This window comes from Oncorhynchus mykiss, chromosome 30 (genome assembly GCF_013265735.2).
Source record: "Oncorhynchus mykiss isolate Arlee chromosome 30, USDA_OmykA_1.1, whole genome shotgun sequence".
NCBI classification, from domain to species: domain Eukaryota; kingdom Metazoa; phylum Chordata; class Actinopteri; order Salmoniformes; family Salmonidae; genus Oncorhynchus; species Oncorhynchus mykiss.
Window position 1 is genome coordinate 12,075,732 of NC_050570.1, and position 18,789 is coordinate 12,094,520.

At 40.7% G+C, this 18,789-nt stretch overlaps 2 protein-coding genes across 5 annotated transcripts; both read left to right on the forward strand.

Moving 5' to 3' along the window:
- Window positions 1–4,630: 4,630 nt before the first annotated feature.
- LOC110521328 (bile acid-CoA:amino acid N-acyltransferase) lies at window positions 4,631–9,205 on the forward strand. Of its 4 annotated transcripts, none has more exons than XM_021598813.2 (11): window positions 4,631–4,845; window positions 5,220–5,416; window positions 5,519–5,618; window positions 5,719–5,909; window positions 6,048–6,217; window positions 7,137–7,256; window positions 7,372–7,454; window positions 7,563–7,656; window positions 7,803–7,883; window positions 8,064–8,205; window positions 8,635–9,205. In XM_021598813.2, exons 2-11 carry the CDS (start codon window positions 5,221–5,223, stop codon window positions 8,763–8,765), a joined length of 1,308 nt encoding a protein of 435 aa, XP_021454488.2. In that variant the 5' UTR covers window positions 4,631–4,845; window position 5,220; the 3' UTR covers window positions 8,766–9,205. The 4 variants fall into 4 exon arrangements, with proteins under 4 accessions (XP_021454488.2, XP_021454489.2, XP_021454490.2 ...); XM_021598814.2 differs by having other exon boundaries at window positions 4,631–4,841; XM_021598815.2 differs by having other exon boundaries at window positions 4,631–4,837.
- Window positions 9,206–11,278: 2,073 nt separating this feature from the next.
- On the forward strand, window positions 11,279–16,087 carry LOC110522739 (acyl-coenzyme A thioesterase 1-like). Its single transcript, XM_021601215.2, has 10 exons — window positions 11,279–11,739; window positions 12,545–12,644; window positions 12,784–12,974; window positions 13,697–13,860; window positions 13,962–14,078; window positions 14,372–14,460; window positions 14,586–14,679; window positions 14,797–14,877; window positions 15,052–15,193; window positions 15,460–16,087. Exons 1-10 carry the CDS (start codon window positions 11,553–11,555, stop codon window positions 15,588–15,590), a joined length of 1,296 nt encoding a protein of 431 aa, XP_021456890.2. The 5' UTR covers window positions 11,279–11,552; the 3' UTR covers window positions 15,591–16,087.
- Window positions 16,088–18,789: the final 2,702 nt, after the last annotated feature.

The following is an 18,789-nucleotide window of genomic DNA, read 5'->3' on the forward strand; positions in this document are numbered from 1 at the left end:
ATTGTATTTTCTTGTATTATACTGTATTGTGTTATATTTTATTATATTGTAGTGTATTATATTGTATTCTTTTTTATTGTATTTTATTTTTTTGTATTCCATTGTATTGCATTTTATTGTATTGTATTTGATTATATTGTATTGTATTCACTTAGGATTGAGAAGCAGTAGAAGTCGGATAGAGGTCTATTTTTATCTTGTCATTCATTGGTCAGGGTGAGTAGGCAGGCTTCTACCAAAGTTCACAGTGGCGTATTCAGTGGAAGAAGTGCCCACTTTAGCGATGGCAGCGGTGGCTTCGTTGGGCCTCCTGGGGTTCTTGTGGAAGTTGACACTGGCGTAGTGGAGTGAGTCAGATGGGTTTGTGGGTAAATTGGTTGTGGTCACCGGACCTGAGTCTAGCTGTAGGGGGTGCAGTTTTATTGCACCATGGCCACCCTGAAGAGAAGGAAGAAGAGGAGGAAGAGGGAAAGGAGGAAGAGGATGAGCAGAGAAAGAAAGAAGATGATGAGGAGTACATGCTGAAGGAGAGAACATAGTTTGACACACTTACATAACCTCTCTCTCTCACACACACACACACACACACACACACACACACACACACACACACACACACACACACACACACACACACACACACACACACACACACACACACATTTATATTATTCCCCTTCTGCTCTTACCCTGTGTGTTGAGGAGGCAGCTCCTGTGGACATTTTCTTAGTCCCCACGAGGTCAAATGCTAATTATAGGTGGTTTAAGGTTAGAATTAGTGACAGGGTTAGAATTATGTTAAGAGTTAGGGTTAGGAGCTAGGGTTAGTTTTAGGGTTAGTAGCTTGGGTTAGGTTTAGGGTTAAGGTTAGGTTTTTGAGTTGAGGTTAGGGTTAGGGTTAGTCATTTGGCACGCTCTAATCCAGAGCAATTTACAGGAGCAATTAGGGTTAAGTGCCATGCTCAAGGGCACATCAGCAGATTTGTCATGTGGTCGGCTTGGGGATTTGAACCAGCAACCGAAACAATGCTCTTAACTGCTAAGCTACCTGCCCTAGAACCAAATTTACTTATCAAAGGTACATTGTCTTAGTGTTGATGGTGACATGGATGAAGATGCAGGAGACATGGTGTTCAGTGTGGTGGTCACTGCGGTGGTGGTCACTTCAATGAGATTGGAGAAGGAGGCAAAGAAAGAGGATACAAGGAAAGACAATTTGATAAGGAAAGTAAGCAACAAAACAGGAAGTGCTAACTGTATTTGTACTATGGAAGGCTATTCTATAGAATTGTGTTTTATACTCTGCATATTCAAAGAAACACACAAATACACGGTCCATCTAACCCAAAGCAAAAATAGCAGCTTTGTGACCAATTTACTAGTAGGCCATATTTCTCTGTTGTCTAAAATCTAAATAAATTGAAGGAAAAAAAACTGTGCTGAATAGATGATATGAATGGCAAACCTTACACTTACCATTAATACCATTAAGTTGTACTTCAGTGATCAGGTCAATGTAGGCAGTAGTTTTCCCACCACAACAGAATATCCCTGTATTCTCCCCAGTCAGATTGGTGATGGTCATAGTGAAGACTCTCTCTCTTCCCTTGTCTTGTCAGACACAAAAAAATGGACCTTGTTCATTCGATTCTTTTCAAGATTGTAAATCTATATTGCATTTACAGATGAAGAGACCATATTTTTTGCAGAAATACTTGATTCTGTCCTTATGGTCATTTGGATACTTGCAGCTGATGGTAGCGGTTCCTCCCAGATAAGCAGTCTCTGTGAATGATCTCCTACAGCAGTTATCTGTCAATGGAAAAAAACTCTGCCTTTATTAATAAACTCAGTCTTTCCGTTCACCCTTAGTTGACTGACCGCCGTGACTCATTATTCTCATCACACAGGGAATTAATAATTGAGTTAAATTAAAGTGAAAGTCTCTCACCTTCCTTTACTTCCAGCTCCACCTTAGTCCTACAGCAAGTTGACGACGTGTCTGGTGTGTCCGCAACATAGTAGTAGCATCCTTCATCTCTATAATCCCGTTTTTCGATGACCACCGTGAAGAGTTTACTGTCAGTGTCTTTCAGAGAGAATATGTCCTTGTTCTCCCAGGGGCTCTTTGTCTCACTGCTAATTTTCTCTTCACAACTCTGGCTGGACTTCTAACAGAAACATTTCTGGTTGCTTTTATATGCGTCTGGGTATTTACAGTTGAAGATGGCAGTTCCTCCTGAGTATCCTTCCACTTCAAGGCAGCTCTCAACCTGAGATTGACATTTACATCTATGTCATTTAGCAAGCAGTCTTATACAGTCACTGCATTCAACTAAGGTAGATAAAACTACCCCATATCACAGTCTTAGGAAGTAAACACTTTCCTCAATAATGCAGCTATCAATATTGAGATGAGACATTTTAAAACAGAGGTGGCATCATATTATCCAAAACAAATTGGTAGTCCAAACTCTAGAGTAAAAGTTTTTATATGAAGACTAACTAGGTGTTATTACATTGTTATAGAGTGCTATAACATGCTTATTACCTGTCATGAAGGAGAGGATGGTGATTATCAGTAAGTTCCTCATCTTGTAGATTCTGAGGCTCAGCTTCTCTCGGACACAGTGAGAGTGAGAGACTCAGTAATGTCTGGTTGGTCCAACTGTCTCGAGATGTAGTTCCTGATATACTGTAATGCTATGTATTCAACTCTTGATTTCTACTCTCTTTCTCTCTTTGCACTGGTACATTCGAACAAACTATGTACCTTCCTCCTTCTGCATCTCTCTCTCTCTCTCTCCATTTCTATACTTGTGTCAACACTCCTACCACATCTTCTTTTTGACAATCCTTCCTGCTTCCTCCTTATGGAGCATAAAATAAAGGCCATGAAGCAGCTTGGCTGTTGAACTTCAATATTGGATATGGTGAATTCATCCTCTCTCAAGTTTTCCCCTTTTCAGCATGGTATCCTTTAAAAACTTACTTGGTTAACCATCTGTGGTTTGAAGAGCATTTTCATTAATCTTTTTTATGTCTATCTGAAATATATTTTACTCAACCTCATGAACTGGATCCAGTTGACTGTATAAAGAGCCATTAGCTTGTTTACAGTGGAGCTACGTTTTAAGTAGTTTAGGCTTACTCCAATTCACTCTGAAGCCTATCCATTGTGCCTTCTGTTTTGATGGGATGAATCTTACTTGTTTAGCATGATTTATTTTGTGTCTTCCTATATTACTAAGATATTAATAGTCCCACTACTGAGAGCCCTTTGAAGCTGTAAAATAGAGGAAACAGTATTGTCATCTTTTCCATCTCTCCTTATGTAATGTAATTTGAATTTGCCTACATGAGAGCTCTCCTCTTTCTGTCTCTCTCCCTCTCTCTTTCTCTGAAAATTCAGCCAATGGCTGGGTTTATTGCGAACAAGCTTTACATGGAAATGAGAATTATGGGTACATTTATTTATTTTATTTTACCTTTATTTAACTAGGAAAGGTCAGTTAAGAACAAATTCTTATTTACAATGATAGCCTACCCAGGCCAAACCCTCCCCTAACACGGACGATGCTGGGCCAGTTGTGCGCTGCTCTATGGGACTCCCGATCACGGCCAGTTGTGATACAGCCAGGATCGGACCAGGGTCTGTAGTGATGCCTCCAGCACTGAGATGCAGAGCCTTAGACCGCGGTGCCAGTCATGGGTCATACAGGGGGATAGGACAAGGGAAGGAGAGTAATGGTGTATTGCATCAGATGACCTGGCCTCCACAATCTCCCGACCTCAACCTAATTGTGATGGTTTGGGATGAGTTGGATCTCAGCCAACGGAAAAGCAGGAAAAGGAAAAGCAGCCAACAAGTGCTCAGCATATGTGGGAACTCCTTCAAGACTGTTGGAAAATCATTCCATACCTCATGAAGCTGGTTGCGAGAATTCCAAGAGTGTGCAAAGCTGTCATCAAGGCAATGGGTACCTACATTGAAGAATCTCAAATATATGTTGATTTGTTTAACACTTTTTGGGGGTTACTACATGATTCCATGTGTTATTTCATAGTTTTGATGTCTTCACTATATTCTACAATGTAGAAAATAGTAAAAATAAAGACCTTGGAAAATAAAAACCTTGGAATAAGTAGGTGTGTCTGAACTTTTGACTGGTACTGTATATCTCTCTCACATGGAAATGTCCCACTCCTCAAGGTGGACAATTAAGGTTTCCAAATTCTTTCAAACATCTTTCTTCTGGCCAAAAACACATGTAGGGGTGGGCAATTCCAGTCCTTGAGGGTCTGATTGGTGTCACAGTTGTGTTGCAGCCCCAGCTAACACACCTGACTCCAATAATCACCTAATCATGATCTTCAGTTTGGAATGCAATTTTGGCATGTAACTACATAGTTACAACTCCAGTTCGTTGCTATAAAAATGCTATAAAAAAGCTATAAAATGTTTTGTAGCAATTATTAGACATAGGTTACAAAACTTCGTTCAAATAAAGTGTTCTACCAAAAAACCTGTAGCATATTAGCCTACCTAACTTCCTCTACAATATGTCGAGCCTCCTTTAATTTGGCAAACCATGTTCCACCTTAAAAAAAACATAATCCACTGCGTCGTCTCGCTCTGCCCCAGTCCTGTCAATGCCGGACTTCCACTGTTTTGAATTTGACTCATGAGAGAAACTTAGCCCATAGGAATGTGGATTTTTAAAGCATAAGACACACAATGCAAATCTTGTAAGGCACAATTTGCAGACCCAATACAGAAGGCATCGACACCTAATTGCAATAGCCGTTTCCTACAGCAGTTGTTAGGACAACACGGGCAAGTTGGTAAAACTGCGTAATGTTATATGCTACGTTTTTGTAGAAGCTGGCGACATTAACGTTATTAATTAAGACTTCCAGAATATGGTATATTAGGCAACACTTTCTTTTGTGCGGGCGATAATAACTGTTGTGTGATGCTACATTGTTTATTGTTGTCTGAATTGGTTGTTACACAGTAGCCTACTTACTGTAAGAGGTAAACACTTCCAATGCATGCTGCTCTGAGTCTTTCAAGCTCTAGCCAATGACGCTCAGTCTGTCAACATGAACTTTGATCCTCCTTAACTTTGGTGTCCCATTTCACAATTTAAGCTACTTACTAACGTTATATGTCGGTGTCTCTTTGTTGAGAGGAAATTTCTATGCAATTTTGACAGGATGACTGAAAAAGCAGCGTCGCCCATGCTTTTGCTTCACCCATCCAGGGGACTAATCGATGAAAAGTTCAGTTTAATCGTCCAAAATTTGTCACAAATTCAAGATATCACCTTGCACGCGCTGATCCACTCAGATGATGGCGACTACTGGGAGGCCTTTGGCCACTATGTTAGTGATGCTACAGGATTTGTAAATGGTAGGCTACTTGTATTTAATGTCACACATCAGTTATCAATAATCTGAAGAGTTCAATTCATATTTAAAACCTCTCACATAAACTACCCAAATATCTTTACAGTTGCCAATGATTCTAGTTTAGGAGGGACATATGATGGCGTGGAACCCATGGGACTGTTGTGGAGCATGAGACCAGTACCTGGCAGTAGAATTGGACTCAGGTAAACTGAAACGCCACCCTAAAAATAATACATTGATAAAGTTGTAATTTTGTCATTAAAGGACACCAGTTGAATTATAAACAATGTCTTGTAATTTTAGGTTGAGGAAGAAGGAGGTCCACACTCCCATGGTGGTGCACATCTCTGTGTACAGGGGACACATGAGTCAGGGTTTCAGAGAGCAGGTGGCCCTGGCGAGTGTCGTCACAGAGCGCTGGTACATGGCCCCAGGAGTCCGCAGGGTCGACATCACAGAGGGAGGGATCACAGGGACCCTATTCCTGCCACCAGGTATGTCATAGTTTTTAGCTACATACACCCCACTTTCAATAATTACAATTAAAATCATCCAAAGATATGATTTAGATATGATTATCATAAGTGGAGTGCATATAGCCCAGGTCTGAACAGACCATGTTGTGTTGGAAGGACCCGGGCCCTTCCCTGCCCTGTTGGACCTGTGGGGTGGAGGTGGCGGTCTGGTGGAGTATCGCTCTGCCCTCCTGTCGTCGCATGGCTTTGTCTCTCTGGCCCTGGAGTACATGACACCCCGGACCTCTGGGGGCTCAACCTCTCATGTGGGGAACGAATACTTTGAGGTACCAGTATATGTTACTAGACCACTGCATTTTGGCTGATCTGCACTGTCATATTTAGTGTCATAGGTGCCTCAAATGACAGTGATCAACTGATATATAGCATATATTTTACTTTCACAAGGTGATATGCTCTGTATATGGTGTATTCTTATTCAGGAAGGAAGCTATAAGCTGTAGGTAATTAAACCCACAAAGCTCATCCAAAGGTTCATTCACCTTGTCTGTGCAACCAATCCCTTGCGCAACATACACATTCAACTGTTATTTGTAGGAACTGACATTGGATTTTGTTCTTATCTTAATAGTGTGTTGTAAAATGTGTCATTGGGTTACGTATGTTGAAGTATGAACCTTAAAGAGAACATGACTAGACAACTAGACCTATTTCCTACAATATAAAAAGTATGAGAAATGTATGCACTCACTACTGTAAGTCGCTCTGGATAAGAGCATCTGCTAAATTACTAAAATGTAACCTTCTCCCACTTTTGTGGTACTTACATTAATATTTAATAAAGTTATTACTACAGTAATAAAGAAACCAAATATCCTGTGTCACAATATGACTGCTATGGTAACAATTTAAAATCAAGTTTTGTACGACAGTCTTAGTAAGTAGCCTTTCACGAGCCTTGGTTTGTGCGAGCCGGAACGACTCATAGGGCAGGAGCCTACTATATCTCCTGTTTCTGTAGCGTGATACATCCCCTTGACGGGACGCTAGTCTATCGCAGGGCCTTAACCCCAATCTATCTCCTTATCTCCTTAATGCTGAGGGCCAAGCAGGGACGCATCGGGTCCCATTTTTACAGTGTTTGGTATGACTTGGCCGGGGATCGAACTCCCAACCTTCCATTCTCAGGGCGGACACACTAACCGCAGTTGTAGTTCATATGAAATGTTCTATTTTTCACTCTAGGCTGCGTTCACTGTTCTAAAACAGCACCCTCAGGTGTGTGGGGACAGTATAGCGATACTGGGCCTGTCCTTTGGGACCTCAGTGGCTTTGGGGATGGCCGTGTACTCCACTGTGATTCAGGTAGGAGAGTGCTCTTACCACACTGGCAGAATAATGTGTAGTTGTGTGTATATATTTGTGTTTTTGTCTGTGTGTGTTTGTATTTCGGTGTCTTAAACTGTTGGTCCTCCCTCAGCCCAGGTGTTTGGTATGTGTGAGTGGCAGTCATGTCCAGCCGGTGAAAGGCTCACTCTCTGATGTCTTCGGCGAGATTAATAAGTATGTGTACTATCACATGTTTAAAGATGTGTATGCATTTGTGCTTCCACTTTGATCCTCTAATAATAATTAAATTGAACTTACTCGTCTGTGTGTTTAATTTCCTAGAAACGTCCGTAACACTCGCTATGATGAGGAGAATCGAGTGATCTGGCGGGATCTGCTCCTACCCATTCCAACTGATCCAACCAAGAAAGTGGATGTGGGTTTAACTCAAACTGGATTTTACCCTGATTTTAACCTATACCCTCATTGTACTCACTTTATAGCTGTTCTCCCTTGTCTGTTTGACTTTATAAGGTATGTAGCATTGTCTATCCCCATGGTTTACTGTTGTGTCCTGGTTAGGTGGGGCAGCTGAAATGTCCTGTTCTAATGATAGTGGGTGAGGATGACCAAAACTGGCCTGCCACTGAGTCAGCAGAGGACGTGAGTACATTTTCTAACAATGCTTGGATTGCTGCAGAAATATGTATTATTAAGTGGTACTACTGTAATTTTTTAAGTGGTTCTACTGTAAAAAAAAAAATATATATATATATATATACAATATGTTTTTGACGCCCAACACTTTGATGTAGATCTGACAGAGTTCTTGTGCCTCCTCAGATGAAGCAGATGATGGAAAAAGCAGGAAACAGTCACCTGCTGACCACTCTGTCCTACCCTGGAGCTGGTCACCTGATTGAACCTCCGTATAGTCCTCATATCCGTGCCAGCAACTTCATGGTGGCTGAGACAAAACAAAAGTGTAATTTAACGTTGGTTGTGTGTTTGGTGTGTTTGTGTCCTTGTTATTATCAGAGACAGTTTGACAGTATCTTATTTTCTGTTTTGGGGATGTCATTTTCTACTGCTAATCGACAATACAACACACATTATCACAGTAATATGGTTGCAATGACTCATTTGTCTGGTAATATGTGAAGAACTCTCGTCACACATGCTGTTTGTTTTGCCTGGAGATGGACAAATTACTCCCCGTTAATGTTTTACGAGGCAATAAATACAATTTAAATCAAGTACATTACATACTGTCAGTCTGAAGAGCAATTTAAAAGTAATGACTTGTTTCCATGGCTGTTTCTAGCAAACATATAGAAATGGGTTGTGTGAAGCAGTGGAATAATCATACTTGTTCTCTTTATGTTTGATGCTTCCCCTCCTGATTTGATTGCAGTGGTGGTTCTTTGGGGAGGAGAGACAGCACCACACGGTCACGCACAGGAAGACTCCTGGAAGAAGATCCTTTCTTTTCTGGAGGAGCACCTATATCGAAGCACAGATGTGACCTCACAGTCAAATCTGTGACCAGACCAGAGACACAGACATATTATTACATTTTTTGCAATTATGACTTATCTTAATTCTCATCAGAGATGTGATGAAAAAATAGTGTGCATGGGATTAAACCACATAAATTAACGAGCCTATGTTTTAATCCAAATTCTGTGTCATTCCCTTTCTCCTGGTTTTGGTGATCAACACGAGCCATAACGTTCAAAGATTGAGAAGATCTCTCAGAGTTAGTGCACTGTTACAAATGTTTCATACAGTCTTTCATTTCAATTAAATAGACGTTATCACTGCTTTCTTTCCAGTTTTACTGCTGTCACTAGCAATATTGCATCTAAACCTGATAATTTACTAATGTGCATTTCTACTTTTACAAAGGCGCTACTACTAATAGGTTGTACAAAATTGTCTTCCTATTGTCTTCCTTGAATAAAGGAAAGCGTTTGAAAATGTAAGAACTCACCCCATTCCTTTTTTTCATGGTCAGTTTTTATCTGAATATCAAATCATCTCTGGATAACAGTTGTGTACCTTACTGTGATTGTTTCCGTTTGACCATTTTAATATCAAACAAAGTCACTATTCTCATTCACAAAATATCAAGAGGTTCTCGAGAGGTATTGATTCTCAAGTGACACTATTGTAATGTAAATTTACAAAATGATCACAACTCGGGCACTACCTCACGAGGTCATGCACTTGCCCTACAGTTGTTCTCTCCCCCCCCCCCCTCCCCCCTCCTCCAAGCGGATCATTGTAAACAGAATTCTCGTTCAGCCCAACAGTCCTATAGTATAAATGGTAATAGCAGAGCAAAGTTTTTGAAACAACTGAAATGTATAGACATTTTCCTAATATTTGAGACTTTTATTTGAAATTACAGTTACAGCTTTACAGCATGTTCCATTCTGAAATTGGCACAGTAGTCGGCTGTACTGAGCCATGTAAAACTATGGAAGCCCATACTCGCTCGGCCGCTACTTATTTTTTTATGTTGATACTCTCATACAAATTAGAGATGTTTTTAATTTGTAATATTGTGTGTTGATTTCAAAGGTGGCACCACAGGTCCTACAGTCAAATCAAAATCCAATTTTATTGGTCACATACACATGGTTAGCAGATGTTAATGTGAGTGTAGCGAAATGCAGTCATGAGGGGCAAATTACTTTCCTGAGGCTCAAAGAGTTTTTCCTGATCTGGTAACCTAACCAACTCTGGACCCACGTTGAACGGTTGAACGGTATGTCATAGTAATAAATCAACGGTAAAAATTTTTTTTTTTTTAAATGTTATATGAGCTATGATGGAACCAGATAATTTTTCTAATCAGGTCATATGGTTAAATAAAACACTTTGTCAGTCGCAATTAGCTTTTACCACGTAATGATTTGCATGATATTGATAAAAATGAAGCCTGGTTTGTTGTAAGGTAGGCCTGCTGTTGTTTTATATTGTATGAGAAGAGCAATCGTACATTTTTGATAGGTTAACGTTTCTTGATGAAGACATGCTGTTAGCAAGTCTGTGCTTTTGTCATGTCAGCAAAATTGTAGGCTAATGAGTGTAGCCTACAGACAACAAGAAATAAGCCATTTGTCTGCCCATGCTTGTGAATTGTTGCATTATTCAAAAGTGTAATATGGTTAAGATGAAAAGTCGCTTGCATAGTTGTAACATGCTCACTGGCTAGTGTCTGCTGAGGTATTTATAGTAAATGTCCCTTGCCAAGCCCCCAAACAATCTCTCGGCACATGACATTCCGTTGCTAATGTAAATTGAAATGTTAATGTACATATGATGTAAATTGAAATGTATTCGAGCTGCCTCTTCTGGTCAATGAGATAAGCTCCATAAATAACTTCTTAGTAAAGAGCCATTTCTCAAGCAAGAATTTTGATAGGCCTGGGAGTGGTCTGAGTGGGGAGGAGAATATACTGTTATTGGCAGAGAGGTTCGGGAACTGTCTTTCCTTTTGTTCTGTTAAAGATGCACTATTCAGAAATCACTGCCTTTTCCTGGGTGCTAAAATTCTAATAGTTTGCCTAATTTCAGTTTGTGACAAAACAAGCAAGTATTTAAACCGCGGTGATATATCTTTTTTATAACCAAAAATATTGTATTTTCAGCTGTTTGAAGCTGGTGTACAAAACTGAAAAAAACGAAGAACACAAAGCATAGAAATTGCGGACATGGTATAGATCTACCGCTTCTTAGACTTGCTTTCGATGAGAATGACAGATTTATAATAAACATTTCTATGTGAATTTGGTCGGGTCTCCCAAAAAGTTCTATTGCAGCTTTAACTAGGCAGGGAGGCCAAAACTCCAACCCACTAAAACAGGCTGAAATTTCAGACAGTCTTTTCATACCGTCCTTACACTAGAAGGACGTTATCATCATGTTTTGAGGTCTGATAAATATTGTTTGTGAAGTTTAGAGAAATGTACTCTCTGACATGTTCATTGTTGAATGTTATTAATTGATTTCAATGTCAAGGAGACCCATGATAAAGGCTGTTTCATGCAGTATTTTGTCTGGAGTTAGATGTTAAACTGGTGATATCCGGTTCTTTGTTGATGACAAAGTGCGTGGGAGATCAAGGACAGTGATCTAATACATGAAGTCATAGTTCATAAATACGCACGGGCAGTCCCTGTAAGGGCAAAGCATCCCAGAACATTTCTGTAATATAGGGTTCAGCCAGTTCAGACAAACAAAGGTGCATCTTCTCTTAGTTTCTATTACGAGAGGGTCAATGCATTTGTTTTAGAGGACATTTCCACTACAACAATCTGTGACATGAATTCTGTTCCTGTGTTGACTGTAAAACCATGGAGAGCCCTCTTTGATGAGAAGTTCCATGTGGTTGTGGGGAACTTACCACCGACACAGGAGGTCACACTACATTCTTTACATCAGTCTGAAGACACAGACTACTGGGAGGCGTTTGGGCACTATGTCAGTGATGCTCAGGGAAGGGTCACAGGTGAGAGATATTATTTCATCATATCTTTAACCAATTTTTAAAGAAACACCTCTAAATACCAATGGGAAACATTCAGTAATAATGCTAAATCATCTTTGTCTGAGACAGTACCTTCATAGAAGTATTATGGAAAGTCACCCAGTAAAATACTACTTGAGTAAAAGTCGAGAAATATTTGCTTTTAAATGTACTTAAGTATCAAGAGTAAATGCAATTGCTAAAATATACTTAAGTATGAAAAGTAAAAGTATAAATCATTTCAAATTCATTGTATTAAGCAAACCAGAAGGCACAATTTTTTTTACATTTATGGATAGCCAGGGGCACGCTCTAACGCTCAGACATAATTTACAAACTAAGCATTTGTGTTTCGTGAGTCCACCAGATCAGAGGCAGTAGGGATGACCAGGGATGTTCTCTTGATTAGTTCGTGAATTGGACGATTTTCCTGTCCTGCTAAGCATTTAACATGTAAGGAGTACATTTGGGTGTCGGAAAATTATTTTAAAAAGTAAAAAATACATCATTTTCTTTTTGAAAAGGTAAAGTAAAGTACAGATTTTTTTACTTAAATGCTTTACACCACTGGTCTGAGATTGATATAGTATGACGAGGTTAATGATCTATTATCATCAAGTACTTGAATGAGGTAAAAAAAAGTATGTGACTAAGATTTTGACAGACTGCTCAGTGTAAGTGAAAAATGTTTGGCTAAAGTAGACACATTTTAATCGTAAATTAATCTCTGTGCTACTTTATGTGCATGTAGTTACCAAAAGTTTGGACCTTGTTTTTTTGTTTATAGTTGCCAAAGATGAAAGTTTTGGGGGCACATATGAGGGTGTTGATCCAATGGGTTTGTTGGCGAGCATGAGACCAATACCTGGTAGTAGAACTGGACTCAGGTAAGCACTTCAACCCCATCTGATTTTGTTAACGTTTCATTTTTGGAGATTGTGTGCTTTTGAACCTCTCAGTATCCCACTGCTGCCACCATATGTAATGATGCCACCAGCTGTTCTGTTGGTACTTTCTGACCCTTAGATTCAGGATTAAAGAAGTCCACACTCCCATGGTGGTGCACATCTCTGTGTACAGGGGACACGTGAGTCAGGGGTTCAGAGAGCAGGTGGCCCTGGCGAGTTTCGTCACAGAGCGCTGGTACATGGCCCCCGGAGTCCGCAGGGTCGACATCACAGAGGGAGGGGTCACAGGTACCCTGTTCCTGCCACCAGGTAAACTACATGCCTAGTATACTGAGTGATCACATCCGTGCAGGACAATTTGTATCGGTGGTTGTTCACTGTAACTGCATTCACTACAAGGGGAGTGTATGTTTTAGTTGCTTGAACTAGGTTCAAGATACATACAACAATACATCAATGATTTACTTTTGTTAGGTTTAAATTAACCTTGGAAAATGAATAGTAAAGCTAAAACCATGTTTATTCACCCATTGGGTTATACAGCTGCATAAGACAAAGACATGGTTCCACCAGTGGTAGTATATATACCCCAGTTTAGGAGGAGTCTCCTCCTCTCTAAACATAACTTCCTGTCTAGTAATAAAGATGTAGTGATGGTGTCAACAAACTGTTCCTTCTCCCTTAATGTGACCTGACCGCACCTCGGCACCCTTCCTCACTAAACCACATCTCTCCACCCTTATCAGTGCCTGCCAACATGTGATCGTCTTTTCTTCACTCAGTACATTCCAAGCTTAATTGCCTCCACCATATACATTCCTCCTACAGATAACCATTAACTTCTGGTGTATAAACCAGACTATGGCACTCCTCATGTTTCTAGTACAACTGATGATTAACAATATTTAAAGTCCGACCCCATCACTATGGAGGACAGAACTAAAGAACTATACAGTACATGGATGTAAAGATGCATGCTCTGCTCTCAGGTAAACACTAACAATAATGTTTTTTGTCATGTCATCCTGAAGGTCCCGGACCCTTCCCTGGAGTTTTAGACATGTGGGGAGGTGGTGGCGGCCTGGTGGAATATCGAGCTGCTCTCTTAGCATCCCACGGTTTTGCTGCCATGGCGTTAATGTACCTCTTCCCAGATGCACAGAAAGCTGCTACCATTGGCTTCCATTACATTGAGGTGTGTATCTGCCCCATTTTCTTATGGAGATACAAAAGAGGAATTGACTTGGGGACTTTGAAAACCACTGTCTTACATATAATGTTGATTTCTTGTCTCAGAATGCTTTCAGACTGCTGCAGGATCACCCTCTAGTGGCCTCTGACAAAATTGCCCTGCTTGGCACGTCCTTTGGTGCCTCAGTCGCTTTATCACTCGCTGTCTCAGAAACTGTAAAAGTACGTCTCTATGCAAGTCCTTTCATCTCCTGTTCATTTTCTGGATAAACATGCATTTGTACTTGCACCAGACCAATAATGCCCCTGTCTTAATTCATCAGTATGATTTTCCGATTTGTGGTTGCGAAATGTTTACCATGTTGCATGCAGTGATATTGGAAAGTAAATTGCATTTATGTCTATCTATACATTTTATTGATCACTGTATGAGTCTAAATGATGTATGTTTCTCGGGAAAAAAATGTAATTATCCAATATGTTCAGTGTAAATGAACGGTTGTCTACCTTTTTAGCCAATATGTTGTGTGTGCATCAGTGGCAGCCATGTTCTTACACTCAAAGCCAACCAGTCCATTGCGGAATCCTTCAAAGTGATGAAAGAGTGAGTTTGTACATGTGTTTGTGTATATGTGCATATGAATGTGTTTGTATATTGGCATAGCATTGACTTTGGGAGAGGACAACATACTAATTAATTGCACCTGACCATTGACCATGTGTTTGCAGACACGTCCATAAGTCTCGCATGGATGAGAACAATTGCATAATTTGGAGGGACACTCTTCTACCCATTCCAGAGGATTCTGACCTGAAAGTAGATGTAAAAGACTCACCATTTCAGAACCTTGGGTCTCGGCCGGCTTGTTTTAAATTATATTTTCCTCATTCACAAAATGGTGGTCTTGATATAAATCAATATTTTTTGTTATTTTCCCAGGTGGGGAGGATAACATGTCCATTACTACTGGTTGTCGGACAAGATGATACGAATTGGGCCGCTGTTGAATCAGCTGATGATGTGAGCAATGTTCCTGTCAATATTGAGTGTGTCCTTATGTAGCCTACTCTTAAAATGGATTTGTGTGAATGGATGTATTCTCCATGAGCTGAACAATGTCAATGGGATAATTGCTTGTGAGAAGTATTGCTTGGATAGGAACCCTGTTAAAGTCCATCAATTGCTCCTTCTCAGATGACGCAGATGATGGAGAGAGCAGGGAACAGTCACCTGCTGACCACTCTGTCCTACCCTGGAGCTGGTCACCTGATTGAACCTCCGTATGGTCCCCACTGCAGGGCGTGCACCTTTGTGTTGGAGCCAGGCCAACAGAGAGGTGCCTTTGCAGAGTCATTCATGCAGACAGACTGTGCTTTTATAGTTATTGTGCATTACTCTGGGACCACGGGGATTTGCAATGTTTTGCTCTAGCTCAACATTACCACACCAGATGAAACTAGTTCACTAATGATCCTACAGTTCTATATTTTTCTTATGTACTTTAACTTGAATGCATTTTTATGTAGGTCTACATTACACAGTCATAGGAATACCATGTCTCAAATGTCTTATATCTAAAGCAGTCATTCCAACTTGTTGCAGTGGTAGTGCTGTGGGGAGGCCTCACCAAACCTCACGCCGTTGCACAGGAAGACTCATGGAAGAAGATTCTAGATTTTTTGCAAGAGCATCTCTGTCACAGTGTCAAACCCCATGTGCATTCCAGACTGTGAGCATTGTCTTACGTCAGGTTGCGTCACTCCTACGTGTGAGAGAAGATTCTAGGTTTTCACCAAGAGCATCTCTTCCAGAGCATTGATCCACAGTCTGATTTTGAGGTCATCACAATCAAACAAAAATATGCTGAATTGATACTAAGATGACAACAGCCCAGATGCAGTGGGAGTGTACTACAGCATCAACCGTCACATTGGTGCAAGATGAGTTCAAGATTTCGCTGAAAGTCTGAGTTATACCCACACATCTCAACTTAGTTTTCAGTCCTTTGTGCCGAAGCAATGTCACTGAATTCTGAAGAGGACTTTGTGTATTATTTCTGTAGTTTCAAAGAATCAATGATTTTCTTCCTGTTTTCAAAGATGTCTATCCACTCTCTGGTATTTAATAGTAAAACTACGGTACTGTAGAACTTCAAGGCCACCACAGGTGAAACAGCATGGTAGGTATAATCATAATATTGTTGTCATACAATAAATGTAAACTGAGTGTATCTATTTATTGTTGTTGTTTTTTTATCTAGAAATATATATTTTTTGCTAATTTTTGCTAAATAAATCAAATAAAATTTTATTTGTCACATGCGCCAAATACAACAGGTGTAGGTAGACCTTAACATGAAATGCTTACTTACAAGCCCTACTTACAATGCAGTTTTAAGAAAAATAAGAGTTAAGAAGAATATTTACTAAATAAACTAATTACCTAATTATCAGGGGTACAGATTACTCTAGGTAATTCTACATGTAAGTAGGTGTAAAGTGACTATGCATAGATAATAAGCAGCGAGTAGCAGCAGCTACATTTTTTTTTGTGTGTTTTTTTGGGTGTCAATGCAAATAGTCCGGGTAGCAATTTGATTAGCTGTTCAGCAGTCTTATGGCTTGGGGGTAGGAGCTGTTGAGAAGCATTTTGGACTTAGACTTGGCGCTCCGGTACCGCTTCCCATGAGGTAGCAGAGGGAACAGTCTGTGACTAGGGTGGCATTAGTCCTTGGCAATTTTTAGGGCCTTCCTCTGACACCGCCTGGTATAGAGGTCCTGGATGGCAGGAACTTTGGCCCCAGTGATGTACTGGGCCAAACGCACTACCCTCTGTAGCTCTTTGTGGTCAGAGCGAGCAGTTTCCACAACAGGCAGTGATGCAACCAGTCAATATGCCCTCGATGGTGCAGCTGTAAAACTTTTTGAGGATCTAAGGACCCATGCCAAATCTATAGGCGTTGTCGGCGTTGTCGTGCCCTCTTAACGACTGTCTTGGCGTGTTTGGACCATGATAGTTTGTTGGTGATGTGGACACCAAGTAACTTGAAGCTGTCAACCTGTTCCACTACAGCCCCGTCGATGAGAATGGGGGCGTACTCGGTCCTCCTTTTCCTGTAGTTCACGATCATCTCCTTTGTCTTGATCACATTGAGGGAGAGGTTTTTGTCCTAGCACAACACCTCCAGGTCTCTGACCTCCCTATAGGATGTCTCATCGTTGTCGTGATCACTCTACCATTGTTGTGTCATCGGAAAACTTAACGATGGTGTTGTAGTCGTGCCTGGCCATTCAGTCATGAGTGAACAGGGAGTACAAGAGGGGACTAAACATGCACCCCTGAGGGGCCCCCGTGTTGAGGATCAGCGTGGCAGATGTGTTGTTGCCTACCCTTACCACCTGGGGGCGGCCCGTCAGGAAGTCTAGGATCCAGTTGCTGAGCTGTAGTCAATAAACAGTATTCTCACATACAGTTGAAGTCGGAAGTTTAGAAACACCTTAGCCAAATACATTTAAACTCAGTTTTTCACAATTCCTGACATTTAATCCAAGTAAAAAATTCCCTGTCTTAGGTCAGGTAGGATCATCACTTTATTTTAAGACTGTGAAATGTCAGAATATTGGTGGAGAGAGAGATTTATTTCAGCTTTTATTTCTTTCATCACATTCCCAGTGGATCAGAAGTTTACATACTCTCAATTGGTATTTGGTAGCATTGCCTTTAAGTTGTCTAACTTGTGTCAAACATTTTGTGTAGCCTTCATCAAGCTTACCACAATAAGTTGGGTGAATTTTGGCCCATTCCTCGTGACAGATCTGGTGTCACTGAGACAGGTTTGTAGGCCTCCTTTCTTTCACACGCTTCTTCAGTTCTACACACAAATTTTCTACAGGATTGAGGTCAGGTCTTTCTGATGGCCACTCCAATACCTTGACTTTGTTGTCCTTAAGTATGCTTGCGGTCATTGTCCATTTGGAAGACCCATTTGCGACCAAGCTTTAACATCCTGACTGATGTCTTGAGATGTTGCTTCAATATATCCAAATCATTTTCTTTCCTCATGATGCCATCTATTTTGTGAAGTGCACCAGTCCGTCCTGCAGCAAAGCACCCCCACAACATGATGCTGCCACCCCCGTGCTTCACGGCTGGGATGGTGTTCTTCAGCTTGCAAGTCTCCCCCTTTTCCTCCAAATATAACTGTCACGCCCTGACCTTAGAAAGCCTTTTTATGTCTCTATTTTGGATGGTCAGGGTGTGATTTGGGTGGGCATTCTATGTTCTTTATTTCTATGTTTTGTGTTTCTATGTTTTCGCCGGGTATGGTTCTCAATCAGGGACAGCTGTCTATCGTTGTCTCTGATTGGGAATCATACTTAGGCAGTATGTTTTGCCACCTTAGGTTGTGGGATGTTGTTTTTTTGTTAGCTCTGTGTAGCCTGTGCTTTTGTTTGGTGTTCAGATTAAATAAAGTATCATGAACATGTACCACGCTGCACCTTGGTCCACATCTTCAGACAAACGTTACAATAACAATGGTCATTATGGCCAAACAGTTCTATTTTTGTTTCATCAGACAAGAGGACATTTCTCCAAAAGGTACGATCTTTGTCCCCATGTGCAGTTGCAAGCTGTAGTCTGGCTTTTTTATGGCTGTTTTGGAGCAGTGGCTTCTTCCATGCTGAGCGTCCTTTCATGTTATGTCGATATAGGAATTGTTTTACTGTGGATATAGATACTTTTGTACCTGTTTCCTCCAGCATCTTCACAAGGTCCTTTGCTGTTGTCCTGGGATTGATATGCACTTTTCGCACCAAAGTACGTTCATCTCTAGGAGACAGAACGCGTCTCCTTCCTGAGATAATTGCGAAATATGAACCCATACCCCACACACACAATTACCTCTGCATGTCTTATGTCAACATTTCTGTC

Bases quoted from the DNA above. Each gene is read 5' to 3' on its own strand.
- LOC110522739 (XM_021601215.2), top strand. From the start codon at position 11,553: ATGAATTCTGTTCCTGTGTTGACTGTAAAACCATGGAGAGCCCTCTTT. The intron at 14,878-15,051 runs GTGAGCAATGTT...GCTCCTTCTCAG, and splicing joins CTGTTGAATCAGCTGATGAT to ATGACGCAGATGATGGAGAG. The intron at 15,194-15,459 runs GTGCCTTTGCAG...AACTTGTTGCAG, and splicing joins GGAGCCAGGCCAACAGAGAG to TGGTAGTGCTGTGGGGAGGC.
- LOC110521328 (XM_021598813.2), top strand. From the start codon at position 5,221: ATGACTGAAAAAGCAGCGTCGCCCATGCTTTTGCTTCACCCATCCAGG. The intron at 5,619-5,718 runs GTAAACTGAAAC...TTGTAATTTTAG, and splicing joins GGCAGTAGAATTGGACTCAG to GTTGAGGAAGAAGGAGGTCC. The intron at 5,910-6,047 runs GTATGTCATAGT...TTGTGTTGGAAG, and splicing joins GACCCTATTCCTGCCACCAG to GACCCGGGCCCTTCCCTGCC.